General features: G+C 52.6%; 1 protein-coding gene across 1 annotated transcript in view; it reads right to left on the bottom strand.

The window, feature by feature from the left end:
* The window catches only part of ANKDD1A (ankyrin repeat and death domain containing 1A), a 37,713-nt gene extending 17,149 nt beyond the window's left edge, over positions 1-20,564 (bottom strand). Inside the window, 9 exon segments of the mRNA XM_053928536.1 lie at positions 1,438-1,536; positions 2,297-2,395; positions 5,548-5,646; positions 6,154-6,258; positions 10,114-10,212; positions 14,727-14,753; positions 14,755-14,856; positions 16,902-17,005; positions 20,531-20,564. Of these exon segments, the coding sequence (XP_053784511.1) occupies positions 1,438-1,536; positions 2,297-2,395; positions 5,548-5,646; positions 6,154-6,258; positions 10,114-10,212; positions 14,727-14,753; positions 14,755-14,856; positions 16,902-17,005; positions 20,531-20,564 (768 nt within the window).
* Positions 20,565-21,965: the final 1,401 nt, after the last annotated feature.

The raw sequence follows: 21,965 nt of genomic DNA, 5'->3' as shown, positions 1-21,965 counted from the left end.
GGGTGGGAGCTAGTCCACCTCCCCATGGGAAGTACAGTCACTCTAGGTGTGCCCTCCTCGGAACCCTGCTGTACGACACTTCGAGGGGAGGGGATTTCGTGACGGAATGTGGCTCCTGCCAGAACCCTCAAGCCAAGGCTAAAGCACAAGGCCCAGTGAAGTTGGCAGCCCCCATCCCACCAGCGACCACCATCGGCTGGACATGGCCTCCCCGTCTCTAAGTTCCTGTGCTTCCTTCTATACAGACCGCCCAGTACAGAGACTGTGCTGGGCACAGAGAAAGGGCCTCGCTGCCCAAAGAGCAACCCCAGAGGGACAGAGCTGGCGACCTGAGGCAGCTACTTTCCCCCTCTGGGCCTTGGGGTCCCCCAACCCCCACACCCCTCGGCTAGTGGCTCCCACGCCTTCTAAGGGAGTTCTGTAAATTAAGTGTTTTGTAGCTTGTAAAGCACTATTCACACTTAGGGTGGTTTAACACTGATATTATTAAATTTACAATTTCCATTTTGTTATTTATTTTCTGCATGTCTCCCATTTTTTTCTTCTATTTCTACTTGACCGTTTTCCTTTGTGTCAAATAAATATTTGTAGCATACCATTTTAATTCCTCTGTTTTTTAACTTTTTTGCTATTATTTATTTTTGCCTTATTATTAAAATTTGGAACAAATAAAGACCCTGGAATAAAGACCCAGGAATTCCAGACCCTGATGCAATTTAACCAGCCAAAAAACTACTTGTCATTGATCTAAAAAACAAAACAAAACAAAAACACCGACTCCCAACAGAAGGGCCACAGCCCTCCTTTCCAGGACCCAAGGGAGCGTTTCTGAGTTGCTGACAGGAGCTCAGTGATGAGGGAGAGAAGGGGCCTGTCCCTGAGTCACACCCTGGCCCCAGCTCTGAAGGCTGGGAGGGGCCCCGTGTAGGTGGGCCTCCTGTTGAGGACCTGGGTGGGGCAAAGCCTCGCTGAGCTCTGGAGTAAGGACAACAGGCTTCTCAGACTCAGCTCCGCTTCCTACCAGCTTGTGACCTGGGAGAGTCACTGACCCTCTGTGAGCTTCCGCTTCCTCACCTGTAAAATAGGAGGCGCTTTTCCAAGGCACTCTGTGAACTACCGAGTGCCCAGCAATAGGGAGACACACACAGGTGTTGAGCTCGTTTGTGCCCCGGCCTGCGCTAAGGGTGTAATCCTCACGGCAATGTAAACAAGTGTGTATCATCCCCATTTTGTAGTTGGGAAAAGAGGCTCAGAGAGGCTAAGTCGCTTGCCCGGATCACGACAGCTCAGCAGTGGCGAGGCCCAGACCAGACGCTGGGCCTGCTGCCTCATAGCCTCTGTGCGCACAATGTTCAGAAATCACTGCAGCTGTTACCGTTGACACGGTTACAGCTCAGCAGCCCAGGGCAGATGTCAGTCGTGGGGAGGCCCGGCTACCTGGGTGAGAGTGTTCGCGCTGCTCCCAGCCCCCAGGAGCAGCTGCACACAGTCAGGGTGGATCCCTTCAACAGCCGCGTGCAGGGCAGTCAGACCTTCCTGGAAGACACGGGAGCAGTATGAGGATGGCAGGAGGCTGCAGCCAGACCCTGAGGCCAGAGGACGCCCTCGTGCCAGGCTGCAGGGCCCTTGGAGCTCTGCGCTGTCCAGCTACCGAACACAGTGACCTGGTTACCGGCAGTTCCCTGAGCCCCGCACCTTTGAGGTTCACGTGGTACATTCACCCCCTCCTCCACCCCCTGCTCCCATTCTGCTCGCCCTCTAAGCAGCCTCGAGCTGCTCTCTGTCCATTCCCTCCTACTCCAGGAAGCCATCCCTGACCATCCTGGCCACGGAGACTTCCCCCTTTGAGCGCACACGCTGTGTGTGACTGCTTGGTCATCCCCCATGCTGCCCAGTGCCCCACTAAGCCTTCACACCACCGCTTAGCTTTTCCTGGTGGGCTGTTAGTTCAAGAACATACAGGGTCCGGCAGAAGTAAGGCTTGCTTGAGTGTGGTTGGGAGGGTACGTGAACATCCCACACCAGAGGGACAGCAATTTGAGCATTTCACCTACAATGCCATATGGTGTGCTTGAGTGTGATACTGTTATGTTACAGAATTACACACTTATGATTTTCAATGAAAGATTTTGTAATAAAAAGGGCGGGCGTTATTCGTGTCATACCCTGTGTCTGTCCTCAGCTCCTGGCTTCGGGACCTCTACCAGGGAAAACCAGGCTGAACCACGGGCTGTGGGGTCCTCGAAGGTGGGGAGGGAATGTCACCCATCTCCGCACCCTCCAGGGGGCAACTCACCACATTCCTCTCCTCCAAGTCCAGCCCGATGTCCACGAGTCGCTGCAGCACAGCCAGGTGGCCCCTGCCAGCGGCCAGGTGAAGGGCCGTGTTCCCCTCCTGCAAGAAGGGGCTGGTAGCATCGCAGAGCTTCCCAGGCTCTGGGGCTGCCGGGCCACCCCTTATTTTATAGGCATGAAAACTGAGATCCAGAGAGGGGAAGCGACACCTCCAGGTCTCCGAGCAAGGCCATGACAAGCTGCAGCCCTGAGGGCTGGGCCAAAAACTATGCCCCAGGGGCACTTTCAAGGGCCAAGCCCCGATCTCTCTTCCCTTACACTTCAAGGCAGACACATTACTTTAAAAAAAATCCCTACTTTCTATGCTTCTGTCCAAAGCTGATCCCTCACCAGGGACCCAGATCACCATCCCCTCCCTCTGCTCAAGGCCACGACTCCAGACTCTCCCGGGCCCAGTCACTCACCTCCTGGTCTTGCTCAAGACATCCTTAGCTTCGTATGGAATAGTGGGCCCACCCTGACCACACAGTTTACAGCGGGAACTCGCCTCTCCTCCTGATCCCCCGTCCTGCTCAACTTTTCCTTTTCTCCACAGCCTTCTAATGCCTTCACCACTCATGCGTGTGCTGTGCTCATTGTTTGTCTGACTCTGTTGTTAGAACACAAGCGCCACACGGGGGGATTTCTAGTTTGTTCTCTGAAGTCCCCCCAGTGCCTAGAATAGGACCTGGGGCACATGGCAGACACTCAACAGGTATTTGTTCAATGAGTAAATAATGTGACGAGAGCTTGACATGTGTCTCCTGGAACTTGAGAGCCAAAGGACTGGTAGTTGCCTCACACTTGAGAAGTCCAAAGGTGACAGTGACAGAGCCTAGAGAGGTGGCTCCGTGTGGTGGGGGGAAGGCACAATGTTCTCTGTATTGGAGGTGCCCCCCACAAGGGGAGCCTGCTTAGGGCATCTTACTGTGGAAGGGGCCCCAGCAAAGGAGGACAGCTGGCAGTGGCCAGAGATAAAGTATGTCCCTAAAGAGGACCCATGAGGAACCCACAGCAGCATCCAGAAGGGAAGATGCAGCTTTGGCCATTCCTCACACCCCAGAGGCCCCTGGGACGCATCTAGCTGAGCCAGTCATGGGGACCTCCTAGCTCAAGCTCCTCCCCGCTCTGGCCTGTCTCTGTCCCTTCAGGAGAGGGGCCATTCACAGCTGGGCACATATCTTTAAAGGGCTGTTGAGGATGTGAACATACACCAAGCCCAAGCAGTACTTAAGAGTTAAAAACATATCCCCCTCCCCCACGATAGATTCACACATGCACAGAACAGCTACAACTAACTACCTTATTGGGGTCAGAGGTGAAACATTTAAGTTTCCTTCATGATGACAGCCATATTATATTAATAAATAAAAACCAAGTGTCAAAAATCCTCCCAGCTCTGCTCTGCTTCTCTCCCACCTGTCTGCAGATGAACAGGTAGTGCACTAGTCAGCGCTCCGCAGCAAGCGGGCAGCAGGCTGTGGGACTGTGACCACAGGGTGAAGCCTCTGTGTCCAAAGAAACGCAAAGGGACTGAGCGGGGCCTGACGTGTGCTCCCAGCTAGCAGGGCTATCCACACAGGGCAGTGCTGGCTTCTTCCTTCCGGGTTATAAACACCCACATCCTGCCCTTTGAAGCTGCATGTGGCAGGGACCCCCAACATTGCCCTTGAATTCTGCCTGGCCTGGGCAGGGGGGTGGGCGCTCAGAGACAGGAGAGCCAGCTTGAAGGAGGGCTCGGCCTTGGGCCCAGGGCCCTCCGCGGTGGAGGTGCCCGGCCTCTCAGCATCCCCTCCACATTCCCAGTGGAATTAATCACTCCCTCTGGACCCCCAAAGCCTCCCTTCCATTACAGCACCTGTGTCACACTGCATGTGGTCATCGTCCTGTCACTGTGGTGTTCTGACAGGTGGGGTCCTAGCAAGAGTCAGAGCCTTGAGAAGCTTCCTGTGCCACCACCCCAGAGGAAGTTCCGAATGAAAATATTCCTCATCTGAATACATCAAACTTTACAGGGGCGTGCAATTTTAAATGTGTCTTTCTGGAATTTCTGATTGCAAGATTCTGAGCAAGTTCACTCAAGCTGGACTTTTCTTGTTTTCTGCTTTGGCTGCTCTTGCTCTCCTTGGGCCCCGAGCACAATCATTTTTTGCCTCCTGGGTAGCTGTGTCCTGGCAGGGCCTGTCCTTTTGCCTCTTTGTAATCCCACCTCCATGCCCTGTGCCCAGCTTTGAGCATGCCCATTTCCAGCCACATTTCCAAAAGGAAGGAAATCGGCCTGGATTCTCAGGACCCGACTCAGCCTTTTCATCCCTGAAGGGTGAATGAGGACAGATGGATGCAGTGCGGGCCTGTGGGCTGTGCCCCAGGAGACAGCCTGGTGAGAGGGAGAAGCACAAGGCATCAGGATGCTGGTTCTAAATACACGTTGACCTTTGTCTTGCTGTGTGACCTTGGCTAGAGTATTCTCCTTCCTGGCCCTCCATTTCCACATCTGTAAAATGAGAGGTTGAACTGGCCCCGCTGGAGATGCCTTCCAACTCAAAGACCCTGCCGTATATTTGTCTGTGAGCTCTCTGTCCACGCACAGGAATCAGAGGATTAAAAATGGATTCCATCCCTTTGTTGGAAGCATTGTTTAGAATCTGCTGCAACACATTTGCCTAACCATTCACAATGGACCATTGCTAGGAGTCATTTGCAGGGTAGGCCCTCCCGCCTACCCCTTATCAGATTAGTTAAATCCACCCGAACAAAATGCTCCCTCTTCAGTGCTCTCCTACTTTGTCCATAATCGTATTTACGAAACAACAAAGAAAGCAAATAACCACAGGTGTGTGGCTACCATCCCCCTAACTCTTCCCACATCTCCAAAACAGATGCTCCCAACAGAATCCAGCACTGCCAGCCAATCTGAGTCAATCCTGACTCCCCACACTGGACCACAGCTCTTTATGAGGATTGTGCCATTGAATTCTTTGAGTAAGAAACTGTGTCCTGGGCATCTTTGTGTTCCTCACCTGTAGCTCAGGGTTGGCCCATAGCATGTGCTCAAAAAGCACCTGCCAGACGAACATCGGACCCGCTCTGGTCTTTGGGCCACCCGCCCCTCCAGCAAGTTGGAGTTAGCAGTAGGCACAGGTGAGCTGCCAGCACCCACCTCAGTCAGGAGCCCAGAGCCTGGCCCTCCCCTGGGTCCCATGGTCACAGTACCTTGTCTTTGACACTGTGGTCACAGCCAGAGCCCACAAGGAAGTCCAGAGCATCCAGCTGCCCGTGCTCAGCAGCCCGGTGAAATGCTGTCCTTCCCAGCTGACCAGGAAGATAAGACAGTGAAGCTTTGTGCCCTGCGCACCTGGCCTCTATTTCCCCAACCACTCTGGGCTTGTAGTGGCCTCTCCCACCCCAGATACTTCCCCTTCCCCTCACTCCACACACCCTGCCTGGAAAGCCCAGACCCAACTTCCCAACAAGGCCACTAGTGGGTCCCTCCCCACTGAAATCTCCCTTCTGCTTTTTCTAACCTTACCGCTCCAATTCAGTTCATTTACCGCATGCCACTGCTTCCCGGAAGCAGAAAGTAGTGGCTCCCTTCTCGAGCCTGTCCAGTCATTGTAAGAGCCTCTCGGAAGGAGCTGACCATGTTTCTGCCTCTGCCCTGCTCATCTGCGCCCGAATGCCCTTTCTAGACCAGCAGCTCCTTGAGGTGGGGTCCAGCCTGCACTAGCCATAGCTCAAAGGACGCACCCAAGGAATGGGCACAAGTGGCCCCAGGAGCCCCAGGCCCAATGGAAAGGACAGCCTTGATGCCATTCTCACCTTGTCAGCATGGTCCAGGGCCACGTCCTCCAGGTCTTCCATTATGAATGCCAGCACCTGCACGTGGCCTTTTTGGGCTGCGCAGTGCAGTAAAGTCAGGCCGTCCTGGAAACAAGCCCAGGGTGGTCCCTGCAGTCTGCAGGGGAGGCCCTTCTCACACACTGTGAGGACACGGTCTCTTGCCCCAGAAGCAACTGAAATGAGGGAGGTTTGCAAATCCTATGCTTACAGCCCAGAGCCTCTACCCTGGCCTTGCACTACAGCTAGATTGTTTAAAGCATTGCTTTTCGAACAGATTGCAACAGTCGGCAGGTCATAAAAACCAATGAACAATGTTTTACATCCTGACAGTGGTTTGGAGCATACAGGGGCAGCATTTGTCGAATCTCAGAGAATATAAATTTAAGATTCGTGTATTTCATTGTAGGTAAAGAAATTCAACCCTAGCTACGGACAGGTATGCTGAAGTAAAGATAAGTACACCGGTGTCTGTAATTTATTCTTAAATGCGTTGAAAATTTATAAAGAACTCTAAAAACTCATCAATGAGAAATTAAACGACACAATTAAAAATAATTTGGACATCAAAGAATATGGGAGAAAAATAAGCACATGAAAAGATATCTGACATCATTAGTCATTACCGAAAGGCAAATTAAAACCACAGAGAGTTTCTAACAATAGATCATGGAAAGGGGAAATGCTAACGTTACAATGGAGAAACCTGGCAGACACTCCTTTAATTAAGTGACCAAGAGTGATATTGTGATTTATAATAAGAAATATATATTTAGTCTTTGACCATGTTCCTGGAACAGGGCTCCTAAAACCTTTGGAAAAGGTGTCTTTTGTTATGTTAATGAGGAGACTGGGCAAGCCCCCTAGTCTCCTAAGGATGGGGGCTGGTTGCCTGGGGAACCAACCTTGATTAGAAGGTTGAAACTTTCAGTCCCACCCCCTGACATGTAGGAAGGGAGAAAACAGAAGCAATTGAATCAAGCACCAGTGGCCAAGGACTGCATCAATCATGTCTATGTAATGAAGCCTCCACCAAAAAAAAAAAGAGGGGGGCGGAGTTTGGAGAGTTTCTGGGTTGGTGAACCAGAATGCATCCATGGGCCCCAAACTCTACGACAACAAGAAGCTCCTTTGCTCAGGATCTGATCCTATGAATCTCTTCATCTGGCTAGTGATGATTTATATCCTTTAATAAGGATAAAGGATGATTTATATCCTTTATTACTGGTAATAAACCAGTAATCGAGTAGTAAATGAGCGTCCTGAGTTCTGAGAGCCGCCCTAACAAATAATCTGGACCTGGGGAGGGGTTTGTGGGAAGCCCAGATAACAACCTAGACTTGGGATTGGCATCTGAAGTGGAGCCCTTAACCTGTGGAATCTGACGCTGTCTCCAGGTAGATGGCATCAGAACTGAGATAAATTTGCGGGACAGCAGGTCATTGTCTGTGGAGAATTGAGTTAATTACCTGGTGGCATGGAAAAGCACTCACATAGGAATTGGTGTCAGAATTGGATCAAAGCAACATCATCAGTGTCAAATCATGTTGATGCTGTGGTAGACAGATGTGAGCAAAACAAGGACAATGGGCCAGGCACAGAAGGTCACCAGGGCAAACAGCCCCAGGTGCCTGGCAATAGACAAACCTGGGAAACAAGGCCTCATCCCGAGGGTCACCTTCCCCCCATCTTGCCCCCCAGCATACTGCATGATCTTTTATATCACTGGTTGTGCGGTTTGGACCCTCACCCGAGCTTTCCTCCCCTGGCATGTCACTAGTCATGTGGTAGACCCCTGTAGAGGAAGGAGGGGCAGGAGAATAGCCTCACTGAACCCCCACGCAAGCCCTTACGTGACCACTCCCCGAAGCACTGACCCCTTGGGATAATATCTCAGTTGTGTTCCAGCTCCAGGCCCAGAGAAACAGCAAAACCAGACAAGTGGGCCGACCTCAGGACCAGCTAGCTGCACTGACTAATGAGGCCCCGCCCTGCACTGACCAATCATTGGGAACCACTACCCTGAAAGGACACACCTGGAAAGCTCATGACTATTCTACTGAGATCCTCCCCTGGAACCCCCCCTAAAATATCCACCCTTAAAAGCCTTTAGGAGGAGGACCCGGAGTGCTCTCCCTCGGGGAGCATGCCCGAAACTTGTCCCCTCCCCAGGCCCAGGACCTTCACTCTCTTCTCTCCTAATCTCCTAGGGCCCCCTTCTTCTGCCTCTGTTCTAAATAAACCTTATCTTACACTTTAAGTCTTGGCTCTGAGTTCTTCCCTAATGAGAACTCAAGCACTGAGGTCGCTGAACCAAGATCTGGCTGACCCCACAGTCTAACACCCGGTGTGGTTTTCTCGCCGCCTATGGCGTCATGTGCCCCCTAACAGCACGAAGCGAGAAAGGCACTCGACCGCTGTGGTTTTCTTCCAAAATTCTCATGGCCCAATCTAATAATCAGACAAACCAAAATGAAGGACGTTCTATAAAATACTTGACCAGTACTCTTCAAAAGTGCCAAAGTCGTAAAAAACAAGGAAAGACTGAAAAATTGTCACAAGATTAGAGGAGACTAGGGAGCAAAGATGACTAAATGCACTGTAGAATATTAATGAGAAAACTGATGACATTTTAATGCAGACTCTAATTTAGTAAAACTTTAAATATCACTGATGACTGGCAAGGTAAGCCAGGGAAAGAGAACGCTTCAGGCTGAGCAGACAGGAATAACGAACAGTCTTGTGGCCCAACACTCGGCTCGGCTCTTCTAAAGGTGGGATGAATACCTCGGGGAGGACCCGGACAAGGGATAGAAAGTAGAGCTGGGCACACTGTCAGCAAAGATGGTCACTGCTATTCCTTCCACCCTTGGAAACACCTAAGTGCTGGGACCGTACTGCTCCTGTCAAGAGGGGGAACCCAATGTTCTCCACCCCCCAAATCTAGGCTGGCCGTGTGATAGATTTTGAGCAATAGAATGGGGTGGGCACATTATCATGTGACTTCCCAGCCATGGCCTCAAGAGACCATGCCACTTCCACCCTTGCATTCATTCATCATTGAAAGAAATGCTAAATTTTAAGGCAGAAGCTAGTAAAAAAAACGTTCTTTCCCTGGTCCAAATCCCTGGATCCCTGAATCCTAAGGACCCAGGTTGAGAACCCCTGCCTAACAGCACTGGGCCAAGACGTTTGCATTTCCTTTAGAACCACAGTGCAGGGGTCCCGGGCACTCTGACTGGCTGGGCCCTCCTTGCTCCAACCCCCGCCCACACCAGTGAGCAGCGAGGGACAGGACTGCCGGGCCCCTCCTATGCCCGATGCCGCTGTGCCAGGGACTTTACACACAGCACTGCACTTGCTCCTCCCACAGCTCGGAGGTGGTCCTAGCACCCCCGTTTCCAAAGGGGAAACTGAGACTCAGGGGGTAAAATAACTAACCCAAGGTCCCAGGGTTTGGTAACTGCTGCTTTCTTCCTATCCCTCCACCCTGAGCACAAAGGAGGCAGGGCCCTTGGGGAGTTGGGAGGGGCACCTCCACCTCCCTGTCATTTAATCTTCCTACCACCCTCTGAGGATGTTACTTGTGTTGTCTTCTGCGAATCAGCAGGCTGGTCAGACCGCTGGCAACTGTCCTGACGTCTAGAGTGGTGGAGGACGGGGCGGGTATCAGAAGAAAGAGGTGTTCAGTGTTGATGGAAGAGGCACCTCAGGCCCTCCTCCCAGCGCCAGTGGGAGCAGAGAGGACCCCAGCTTCACCAAGCTGAACTCAGCTGGGTTTTCAGGAGGCAAACTGGGGCAGGCCAAGGCATGTGGGGGACTGAAGGGGGCAGCGATGGGCAGATAGATGGCAGAGGTGGGGGCAGATTTGTGCAGTTGGAGGGCAGGGGAAAGAGGCAGTGGGGGCAGTGGGGTCAAGTGGGCTGCCGGCTGGGGCCTTACCTTGTTCTCACAGTGGATCTTGGCTCCCGAGTTAACCAGGATCTGAAGAATCTGTAAGTGGCCGAACCAGGCAGACAGGAGAATCGCGTTCATCCCAAACTAGGGGAGAGGACAGAGGGGAGGCGGGGAGGAGGGTGTGAGGAGACGTGGCTGCAGTACGAAATCATACCACATAAGGGACCATAAGTGCCACCCAGGCCAAGGAGCTCCTAGCTTTAAGAATTGAAAGTCCAGGAAATGTTTTAGAAACAGAGGCTGATGTACTATTGTAAACTTCTGCCGGGTGGGGAGGGTGCTAAATAAAATTCAGCGAAGCAGATACTAGCTGCTGTCACCATCACTTCATAAAGAGGGACTGTTTTAACACAAAAAAAAATTGGAAGGAGCCAATCTCAGAATATACTCTTTGTAAATACAGTTTTCACAAAAACTACCTTACATTGTTCTTATTCTCTGATTTGCTGTGACTGGTGAAGACCTCCTCCTGGGCTGGCGTTTGAGAATCAGCTATTTAAATCTCCGACAGAACATCCTTCAGGCTGAAGGAGTTAAGTGTGCCCATGTGCCGGGACAGCACCTCACCACCGCACAAGACAGCCACCGTGGTGTCCGATGCCGCTCACCGTGAGAAAGTCCCTCCCTCTGCTCTGTATCCCTGTGCTTCCCGCCCCACTGGCCCTTTGCAGAGACTGAGGATATGCTTGGGCCTTCCTCTGATGGCAGTCCGGCGCGTTTGCAGGGTGCTCTTCCTCAACCCCTGTGGGGTGCTCCAGGCTCATCAGAGCCCCTTCACTGACCTCGGTCCTCATGGGGTCCTGCCTCTGAGGGCAGCCCTTGCCCCACTTCCTCTGAGTCTTCCTCACTCAGTGAAGAGTACCCCTAAGCCTCCAGACTCCCCTCCCAGGACGCATCGACAGCTAGCTGCCCTCCGAGATGAGTTTTCACTCTCTCTCCTTGGCTGTGGTGGCATCAAGCCAGGTGTGAGCAGAACAGAGGCCTGGCGGACCATCACCCCTTTTGGCCTAGAGGCTGTGCTGTTTTCCCTCAGTGTTGGGCACCCCGAGGTGTGTCTGTAAGTCAGGTGTTGTTCATAGGCCAGAAATATGGCTCTAGCCCCCCCAGCAAGCCCCAAGGCCTGTCATACACAGAATGAGCCCACGGTGGGGCCTCATTCTGATGGGCCAAGGAATCTCCCTGCCAGCATAAGGAGCCAAGGCTCCCCCGTCCAGCTGGGAGCAAAGATGCGAAGCCCACCTCATGGAGAACCAAGGTGTCAGTCAGTGTCCCCCTAATCTGCTCCCACGCCAGCATGCTCCAAGCTCCCAGGTCCTAGGGCAGCGGCCAGAGGACAGGGCTGGCCGGCTCCAAGTCCTGAATCAGCCTCAGTTTCAGTCTGGACCTGGACAGGGGTGGGGGGCATCGCAGCACCTATATGAAACACCCTGGTCACAGCTGCCTCCCCACTGGCTCCACAAGAAGGGGTGACAGGAAAGGGGGTCTTTGTGGCTGGCACTCAGGATTCCTCCTGTTTAGGTAAAGGCTTTGACATGTGGTTGGGGTGAAAGGTGAAACCCAGCAGGCACCGGAACACCCAAAGCCAGCTTCACAGCCCTGCTTTAGAAATGGCAAGAATTGGGGGGGAAGGGTGGCAGAAGACAAGGACAGAACTGAAGGAGGGTTGGGGGGAGGGCAAGTGGGAGGAAGCAGAGGCTGAGCCCACGACAGGGGCAGCACCAAAGGACTTTAAAGAACAGGAATGTAAAAGAGGATTTTAAGATTTTTACATTGTTTTCATGTAAATCCCCCCCATCTCTTATTTTGAACAGCCTGCCCCACACCAAAAGCCTTGGGTGTGGGGTCTCCATGGAAGTCAGGGAGAGGAGCTGAGATCCATGTTAGGGGTGATGCCAGGGTAGAGAAAAAGGGTTAATTTTTAAAATAATTTTGTAATTTTCAATTACAGTTGATGTACAATATTGTATTAACTTTAGATGCTCAACCCAGTGATTAGACATTATATAACTTATGAAGCGACCACTCTGATAAATGCGGTACCACTGACATCATGCGTACACAGTGGGGCAAAAGTCGGTTTACAGTTGTCAGTACACGAAACACAGAGTGTGTTCTTGCATTATCATTTATTAATTATTGTATTATTTTCCATGCAACTGTAAACCCACTTCTGCCCCACCCTGTAGTTATTATAACATTATGATTTTAAAGATTTTATTTATTTATTTATTTTAGAGAGATGAGAAGGGAGGGAGAGAGGGAGAGAGACATCGATTGGTTGCCTCTTGCATGCCCCCAGCTGGGGTCCTGGGCCAGGCACGACGCTCTGACTGGGAATCAAACCAGCCACCTTTCGGTTCCCAGGCCAGCCAGCACTCAGCCCACTGAGCCACACCAGCCAGGAGAGTTATTACAATATAATTGACTATACTCCCTATGCTGTACTTTACATCCCCGTGGCTATTCTGTAACTACCAATTTGTACTGCTTAACCACTTCACCTTTTTCACCCATCCTCCCAACCTCCCTCCCATCTGGCAACCTTCCAAATGTTCTCTTTATCTATGAGAGACAAAGGGGTTTTGTGCAAAATTTCAAGAGGACAGAAAAAAATTGAGCAGAAGCTGAAAGAAAGAGCCAGCAGTGACCACAAGAATTTAAGACCTTCCTCCTGAAATCTTACGGAAGGTGCGGGACCTGCCACAGCACCTCACATGGGCGCTGGAGCTGGCCTTAGCTAGAGCAAAGAGTCTCAGAGACCCAGACGGACTCAGAGCTCAGCCCCTGGGAGAACATCAGCAATGTGGGCTGGCTGGGCGAGGGAGGGAATGGATACGCCTAGGGCAGAGTCCTGGAGCTTGGGAATTGAAAGGGTTAAGGCTTCTGGCTGGGGGAGGAGAGTCACGCAAGTCACAGCGCCATTGGGAGCCCCAAGTCCTAGTTCCAGGCACTTCCGAGAGCAGAGCCCTCGGGCATATCACTAAAGACCAACAGCAGATTCCCCCTCTCCGGTGTCTCCTCCACCCTCCTGTTACTAAAGTAGGCGTGCCCACCGGCCTTCTTATTTTTCAAGACATACTCATTGCTATTTGCAAAGGAAACGGATTTATGGAAGCACTCTCTTACTCTTCTCCCTCATGTCTTCTTTTCTCACTCAGCCCCTCAAGGAAGGAATCACAGAGAGCAGCGGTCACGGTGGGGATCTTTGTGGGCAAAGGGCTGACCAAAGGGAGGTCCGGAGTTTTATTGGGAAACTCAGAGTAAGGGTCCCAGACATTCTCCTTCCAGAGTCACCTCTGAACGAGGCCTAAGCAGGTGCAGGGAGGAGTGGGGAGGTAGGTTGTAATCAAGCCCTCCCCCTGGAAGGGCCTAGAAGCAGAAAGAAGCCAGGACAAAGAAAAGAATTTCCATGAATGCTAAGTATCTGCCAGGAAGTTTATAATATTTTTGTTTGGTTTGGGTTTTTTTATTTTTGGATTTGATCTCAAATAATTTTACTGATATAGTTAACAGTTTTAATTATAGATGTATTTAAAGGGATTTTAGATTATAAAGAAAAACAACTATGATAATTGTTTAAATTATGATAATTATTTAAATTATAGTGTGGTACCAATGGGTTTATCCCAATATATAATTTTTTTAATTTAAATTTAGGTTCTTTTTTTTAATCCTCACCTGAGGATATGTTTTATTGATTTTTTTAGAGAGAGAGGAAGGGGGAGAGAGAGAAACATCAATGTGGGGGAGGAACATCGATTGGTTGCCTCCCTTACGCACCCTGACCAGGGATTGAACCCGAAATCTAGGTACGTGCCCTCAAACCCAAAAACTTGTGGTGTATGGGATGACACTCTAGCCAACCGAGCCACCTGGCCAGGGCTAAATATAGACTCTTAAATGTATCCCTGTCAAATGTCATTGTCAGATTCGGCCCTTTCCCCAAACCTGTAGATCCCGTTACTCTTCAGTGTTCGATCTCAGCAATGTGCGGCCTGCCAATTTGTTAAGTAAGACTGTTAGTCTTTATGCAAAGTGTTGGTTAAATAATTAGCCAGGACAGGCCCTGGCTGGTGTGGCTCAGTGGATTGTGTGCCAGCAGGTAAACCAAAGGGTCACTCGTTCAATTCCCAGTCAGGGCACACGCCTGGGTTGCGGGCCAGGTCCCCAGTAGGGGTGCACAAGAGGAAACCACACGTCGATGTTTCCCTCTCTTCCTCCCTCCTTCCCCTCTCTTTAGGCAGGACAGAGCATTGTGGCATATCGTGAGAGAATTTCCTCCTGATGCCTTTACTAATAAGGCTTTTAATAATCCACCCAATAATCTGTCCTGCAGTCCGCATCTCTCCTTGCTCACATGATATCAGGAGGAACTGAAAAGGCTCTCTGAGAACTGAAAGGCCCTTGAAAATGGAGAGATCTTTATAACTGCGAGGAATCAGTGGGACCAGTGCAGTTTCAAAGCCCCTAAAGGGGGTGGACTCCCTGCCCACCCTGCACATCTGAGTGTCGTTGGCCACCTGGCAACAACAGCTGGCTCGTAGTCCCAGAGTGAGCTCTGATGCCCCTCCCCTACCCCGAGACAGACAGACATGCACACATAGACACGCCTCCAGAGGGGCCCCGTACCGCATCCACATCGTCCACAGCAGCCTCGTGCTCCAGAAGCAGCCGCACAGCTTGTTCGTGCCCTGCACCTGCGGCCCAGTGCAGAGCCACCCTGCCCACCTGCCAGGAGTGAGAGCAACCCTGTGAGGCGCTGGCTGACTGCCTGGCCCGACGCCCACACTCTCCCCCCTCCCCAGCCAGGAAGCTGGTCTTCAAGGGAAGGGCCTTTGCTGGCTCTGGTGACCAGCCCCACCCTGGCCCCCTCCTCCTCCACATGATGGCAGCTGAAATGAATGTAGTAAAACACAAGGACTAGATCCATCTTCCTCCACCTAAAACTTCATGGCTCCCACTGCTCTTGAGACAAACCACATGGCCAGGCCTTGCCTACCACTGCTTCTCAGAAATGCCAGCCTCCCCCTCTAAGCCTGTTCCTGTGGCCTATGATTATTCTCCAAGTCCCTGAGGGCCCCGGAGGGCAGGGGTTCTGTCCCTTCCTCCCCTCAGAATGGGGCTGAAGGACCTGACCCCTCACCTCATTCTCAGACCACCCTGGCAGCTCATCATGGTCTCCGGCCTTGGTCACATCTGAGCAGGCCTAGGGGAAGCCAGTGTCCCCCCACAGTTTTGTGCTTGCAAGGGGACAACGAAAGGAAACAACTAATTCTCTGTGTGGTGTCTCTGGGGACCAGTTGTTCCTTCCTCAAGGCGTCTGCCCATGCTGCCCTCTCTGCCTAGAGCACTGTCCTTCTCCACTGGCTCCTACAGAAACACCTCTTCCTCCAGAAGCCTACCCTGACCCCTCAGGTGGGTGGGCCCCCTCCAACCCCTACATGCTCTCAACTTCATCACAGTGGGGAGGAAGAGTTTGTGATGCTCTGTCAGTCCTGCCCCACCGGACCACCAGCTCCAAAAGGGCAGGCATCACGTCTGCCAGGGGTTCTGCTCCGCCCCTAGCTCCTAGCACAGTGCTGGCACAGTCTAGCAAGCCCATCACAAATACATATAGATGGAATGAACCAATGAGTGAGTGAGTGAGTAAGTGAAGGAATGAATGAACGAGTCTGGCATTAGCAGCCTATCACCCAACAAGTCCATGCTTCCTCACTAGTGCTTATCCAGGAACTGAGACCAGATGACCTAAGATGACCTAAGATGACTTGCTGCCCCCCCCCCGTGCCTGTCTCAACATATAGGCAGGACTAATACTTTCCGCCCTCCTCACCTCTCCAGGGGTGAGTGAGGACCGCCAGAAAACAGGCAGACAAGTGTCCTGAAAACCCCAGAATGCCTGTTACTAAGTACTGAGTCCCAGACAGGCACTGAAGACCCAAGTCATACCCCTGCTGTGTCGCCCCAGGCAGAGAAGCTCGGCTGCAGTCAGAAATCATGCATCCAACCTTCTCAGCCTCCATTGACCAGATGACCAATCTGACCTCTCCTCTAAGGTGCTCCTGACAGCCAGGGCCCCAAGGCGGGGAGATGATGCTACCCCCAATGGTACTCAGGCCTATCCTCAGCGTCCCCCACCAGAAGGAATGGCTTTTCCCTCTGTCCCTTTCCCCAGCAGGGTTGTCAACCCCCCTCTTACCCACAACCTTACCTGAGGCCTGGTCAGCGGGGCTAGTCTGCCTCCCAGGCTGGTCTTTGAGTCCCCGAAGGCAAGCAGGGGCCCACAGCAGCTTTACACACTCAGTGGGCACCGAGGGCCCTCAGAGAATTGAGCTAAGTTTCTGCCTCACACATGCTCAGCCTCTTCTGGTCTGGTCGCGCTTGGTCTCTAACCTCTGGATTTCTGACCAGAGCCACCACTCTACCTTCGGTCCCTCCATGTATGCCTCTGTCAACCTCTCTGCCAGCCTCTTACTCCTGACCTTTGACCCCCTGGTGTCCTGACTCTAACTTTTGTTCCTTGGGCATCCCTTTCAGGTGGGTCACAGGGGTTAAGATTATAAACTCTGGAATTGCTGAAGCCTGGCTCAGAATCCTGACCCTGACCTTGGGCGAGGCCTCAGAGACCTTAACCTTAAGACAACATGGACAGCCTGAGCCTCCCTCAAGTTAACCCATGCAAATGCGGGCTCCAGGAGCTGTCCCTCCTAGGTGGAGGTATCCCCACCACCCTGTCCCCAGCCTGCCTGAGATGGAGGAGCCTGCTTACGTACCTGGTTTCTGGCCCTGACGTTGACTCTTCTCCCAATCAGCTCCTTCATTCTCTGGATGTTGTTCCGGCGGGCAGCCTCGTGGAGCTGCCTCTCCAGAGGATGCACTGAGGGGATAAAAGGGATGTGGAATGAGGGGGGTCCCCACACTGCACGTCGAGGAGCAGTGAACAGACCCTCCCTGGCCTTGAAGGTTTCCTGGGCCCAGGCCTTCCAGAGGAATGGAGGGCGGAGGCGGGGAGGAGACACCTCTTCTCTATCTCTGTGTCGGGACTTCCCCCACCAGTTGTTTTCCTTTCCTTCTTTTTTTAAAATTTTTATTTATTGATTTTAGAGAGAGAGAGGGTCAGAAAGAGTGAAAGAGGAACATCAATTTGTTGTTCCACTTATTGATGCATTCATTGATGCTTCTTGTATGTGCCCTGACTGAGGATCGAACCTACAACCTTGGTGTATTGGGACGAGACTCTAACCAACTTACGTACCCAGCCAGGGACGGTTGTTTTTCCTTCCTACTCACCACATGTCCACGTGGCCGGGACTCTGCAAATCTTGAGGATGGGAGAGTATGGACAAGACCATCCCCAGAGCTAAGTGTGTGCCCCTCACCCCTCAGAGGTGTCCCATCATCCAGGCCTCATGTCTTCTCCCCAGAGCTGCTCTTAGGGAGGGAGTGGGATTCATTCCCCCTGGAGTCGATAGCTGCCTTTTTCACTGTGTTGTGTAGAAAACAGCCAGGATCTACTGAGCCATCTATTGCGTCAGGCCCTGCGGAGGCCAGAGGCATGTTCACCGGGCTTCTTTGTCCTCCTCTCTCCACCTTTTCTCCCCCTCCCAGCTAGGGGCCCAGTCTGATCTGCCTTCTCAGCGATCTCTCTGCACGCTTCACACCCTCATCATTGCACCTTCACCTAAGACAGTCTCAGACTAGAGAGAACCTCAGAGCTTCCCTGCCAGGCCCCTGCCATGGGCAGCGGTGGGCTTGGAGGGTTGGTGGCCAAGTCAGGAGGAATCAGGCCTGGTGACCGCCCCCCATGCTGCTGTCATCCTGACTGTTCTTAGCTTGTAAAGATGTCAGATCTCCTTGGCTGGGCCTCAAGCTCCTTGGGGGCCCTGGCCACACAGGACAATCCACCCACCGCTCACAGCAGGCCCAAAGCTGGGTACAGGGAGGAATCCACAAAATCTGCTTCTATGAATGACACTAATAATCTCCAGACTAACAGATGCCCATCCCTCCTCCAAAAAAGCTTAGACACACTAACATAGGGGCCAAATATGCCCCGGCCCTTTGCACAGTCATTACAGGGAGGTAATCTTGTGGTTTTCTTGCTGCCAAACCTACATCCTGCGTGCGTGGTCCAGTGTGAATGTCCAAACCCAGCCACTGTCTATCTAGGGGCAGGTGGCCAGCGTCCGGCAGGGAAGGCTAACGACGCACTGAAGTGACAGATAGGCTAACCCTCAGTTTGTTTCGCCTGATAATTCTGCGTGGCTTTCCAGATGTGGGAGGGGGTCTTGGCCTTCCTGATGCTTCATAGATACAACCTGTGGACCTCAGGGCTGCTAGCCCCGGGGCAGTCGGCTCTGGCTGAGTCCCTTTCTGGCTGTACGACTTAGTTAGTTATCCTGCACCTCAGCTCTCTCCTGTTTCAAATGGGGACACAAGTTGCTCTGCAGGATCGTTGCTAACGATTAGATATGAGACACGAAAAGCCTCTAGCATGGTGTCTGGCAAACAATGCCCTAATCATTGTCACTAATATTTCTCCAAGGCAAGGGTCAGAGATTCAAAGACCTGGTAGCCAAAGACCTGAAAGTGGCCAGGCCTCCTTCATCAGGGCTGTCTGAACCAGTGAAGCCCCAACCAAAGAAACTGCCCTCCCTACCAAACCTCCCTTACAGCGTTATTGTCCTCTGTAACATATCTCGTCATTGGCGTATGCTATGTTTACAAATTTAAGTTCATTGTCTGCTTCCCCCATTGTAACATAAGCCCGTGAGGGGAAAGATTTGTATCTGATGTGTTAACTATTGTATCCTCAAATTCGGGCCCTGGCATTTGTTTGTTGAATGAATGAGTGACACAAATCATTAAATTTCTGCAGGGGCCTTTGAACTATAAAATGCTGCCCCAGTGAAGACTCATTAGCCCCGTGGAAAACCAAGCCTTAAGCTCAGGTAAATGACAGGGGGAAAATATCCCCAGGGGAAAGCAGCTCATTGTCGATACTTCAGGGGATGGAGAAAACGTCACCTTCCACGTGGGGTCCTCACTGATAGCTCCAGCCTTCCCCTATTCCAAAGCAGTCTGCCTCCCCTGCAGGTGAGAAGGCCCTTCTGGAAGAGTCCCTCTCAGATCTCAAATCTTTCCTGGAGGCACTGGGTCCCCAGCTTTTCTTTCCTTAACCTCTTGGCTGAAAACCACCATGATCTAGGTTTGGGAAAAGAGATGGCACTTCAGGTGTGAGCTTAACGAAGCTGGAGTTCTAGCACCCACATTGACACTTTCTAGAAGCGGGATCTTGGGCTAGTCACGACCCCCTGGGGCGGGTCTCAATTTCTTCAGTTGTATAACTGGGGGACGCTGAAGGAAGTGATCTGAAGAGATCTCTTCCAGCCTAGACTCCCTTTCTCTCAGCGGAAGCCTAGAGGGAGTGTCGGGGTTCGTGCGGGCAGACAGCCAAGAATCTGAATGGGAGCAAGCAGACCCCCCAGAACACCAGTAAGATCAAGCCTCATCTGTTCCCTCCACCCCGACCCATGCACCCTCTCTGTGGCCACATCAAATACGCACTGCCCCGGCCTCTGAGCCTTGGAGAGGGCTGGGCCCTCTGCCCAACTTCCACCCCACACACCCCAATGCACCTTGCTGTGCATAGTTAAGGTCCTGATCACGTGATCCTCTGCCCCGGGAAGAATCTGTGCACTTTGAAATAGCCCCTTGATAGAGCCCCTCACCCAACCTCCATCCTAGTGAGGACACTGGCACCAGCCTTCTCACCCCTCTCACAGCTAAAGCCCCCTAAGGCCAGCTGGCACCCACATGGACCCTGCTGCCTGACCTCAGGGCCCTGGCATTGGGCACACTCCTTGAGCGAGGCTCTGGGGTGCCCTTATCCCACCTGCAGCCCACCATCGCTCCTCTCCTCTGGGTTTCAGTTTCCCCATCTGGTATGGTCTCCACTCTCCAACCAGCCCTGACATGCTGGGGAGACTGAGGCCTTCAGCGTGTCTACCACTTAATGACTGTGTGCCCTTGGGCCATTTACTTAACCACCCTGTGCTTCAGCTTTCTCTAATGCAAAAATGGAGACAGCAGTAGGTCCTACCCATCAGGCTTCTGTGAAGATCACGTAGCGTGCCTGTCCTAGCTTGGCCTGGCACACAAAGTAAGTACTCATTAAAGGATCGCATTACCATCTTATTTCTAGCTAATGTCTCCGGCGCGGGGCCAGTGTGCCCTCGGCCCGGTGCGCGTTCCTCTCAGCACCACAAAGGAGCCCATAACGGAGGTGGACACGCGGACCGTGCCAATCCCAGCCTGGGTCGCCCCTACGGGGTTCGGGGGATGCTCTCGGCCTCTGCCCACTCGCGCCCCCCACCCCGGCCTCCCAGCGCCGCTGACTCACAGCCGTCAGTCTCCCATGACAGGTGCTCCCCCATGCCGCTGCTCCTCAGCCTTTGCGCGCTCCCGGCCCGGAGCCAGCCCGCCAGCCGCGCGCCAGCCAGGGCGGGGTGGCAATGGAGGGGAGTGGGCTCAGAGCTGGAGCGGGGAGCAGTGAGAAGCGGGCGGGCGGCAGCCACACCTCCAGAGCCCTCATCCGACCTCGGCCCCTGGGGACCAAGTCAGCGCAGCTCTGCAGCCTTTCCCCGCCCGCCTCCATCCCGGTCCAGGCTGCTGGTCCCTCCTCGGGTTCCCCGGTCCTGTCCACCACTCAGCGCCTTTCACACCCGTGTCTGGCGGGTAGGGGCCGCTCTGGGCTCCGCAGGTCCCCCTGGACTTGTCCCCCCCCCCGCCCCGCCCCCCCCCCCCCCCGGAGCTGCCCAGCCTCTCGCATCCTACGGTACATACAAGGCCTTCCGCAGGCCCCATCCTTGGGGACTTGGGGAGGCTTTTAAGGAACAGAAACCCCAGCGAGCCTGCAAGCATATGAAAAGATGGTCAGATTTATTCGTGATCAAAAAAATACAACTTAAAATGATAATGAGATACCACGTACACCGATTAGGCTGGCAGACATTAGAAAGCCAAATAATGCCACATGTTGGTGGGGACTGAGGAGCCGTCACAGCCAAGTCACTGCTGGTGGGAGTAGCCTGGGTCAGCCATTCTGGCAACAATGAGGGACATTACAGACAGCAAACTGTGACCCTGAAATCCAGCTCCTCCTCTTCATCTGTAAAACCCATGGGTTGGAGGCAGGGTCTGTGAGTGGCTGGTCCCTGGCTGGGCGTGGCAGTGACCTTTCTCCAGGTCACTCAAGAGGAGATGGAGGCCACCCAGCACTAGTGGCAGGTTCCTCCACAAGATGGTCCCTCCTGGCTTTTCCTTGTTCTTACTTTATGTCTTAAGAAATTAGAAGGTTTTGGTTTTTGGGTTTTTTTTTAAACAAAAGAGAACCATGAGTGGTGTTCTGCAGTCTGCCTAGTTGATTTACTATTTGAGTGGCGTTCTGTTAGAAGGGCGGCATCCCAGGCCCCAGCCCAGCCCTGCTGAATCGGAACCTGTGTTACAGCAAGGTCCGGGGTGATTCCTATTCATGCTGAACTAGGAGAAGCACCACTCTAGGCTGTCCATACCATTTCGATCCAATCCACCTTTTACAGCCCTTTATTGTGATACGTGCCACAAGCAGTCCTAATCTCTTGCCCTGTCTCCATTTACCGAGCACCAGCTGTGAAGCGGCCCCTGTGTCAGCCCCGGGTCAGCATTATCTCAGGTACTCTGCCCACCTGCCCTGTGAGGTAATGCTGTCATCGAATTCTTTTTCAAGGAGAAAACTATCGTGCACAGACAGTCTCAAGACCTGAGGGACCACAGGCCTGAGGCTCCCACAGTCAATA

This window comes from Desmodus rotundus, chromosome 7 (genome assembly GCF_022682495.2).
Source record: "Desmodus rotundus isolate HL8 chromosome 7, HLdesRot8A.1, whole genome shotgun sequence".
In the NCBI taxonomy this organism is placed as follows: domain Eukaryota; kingdom Metazoa; phylum Chordata; class Mammalia; order Chiroptera; family Phyllostomidae; genus Desmodus; species Desmodus rotundus.
The sequence above is the reverse complement of the archived record's forward strand: the minus strand, read 5'-3'. Positions and strand labels throughout refer to the sequence as shown.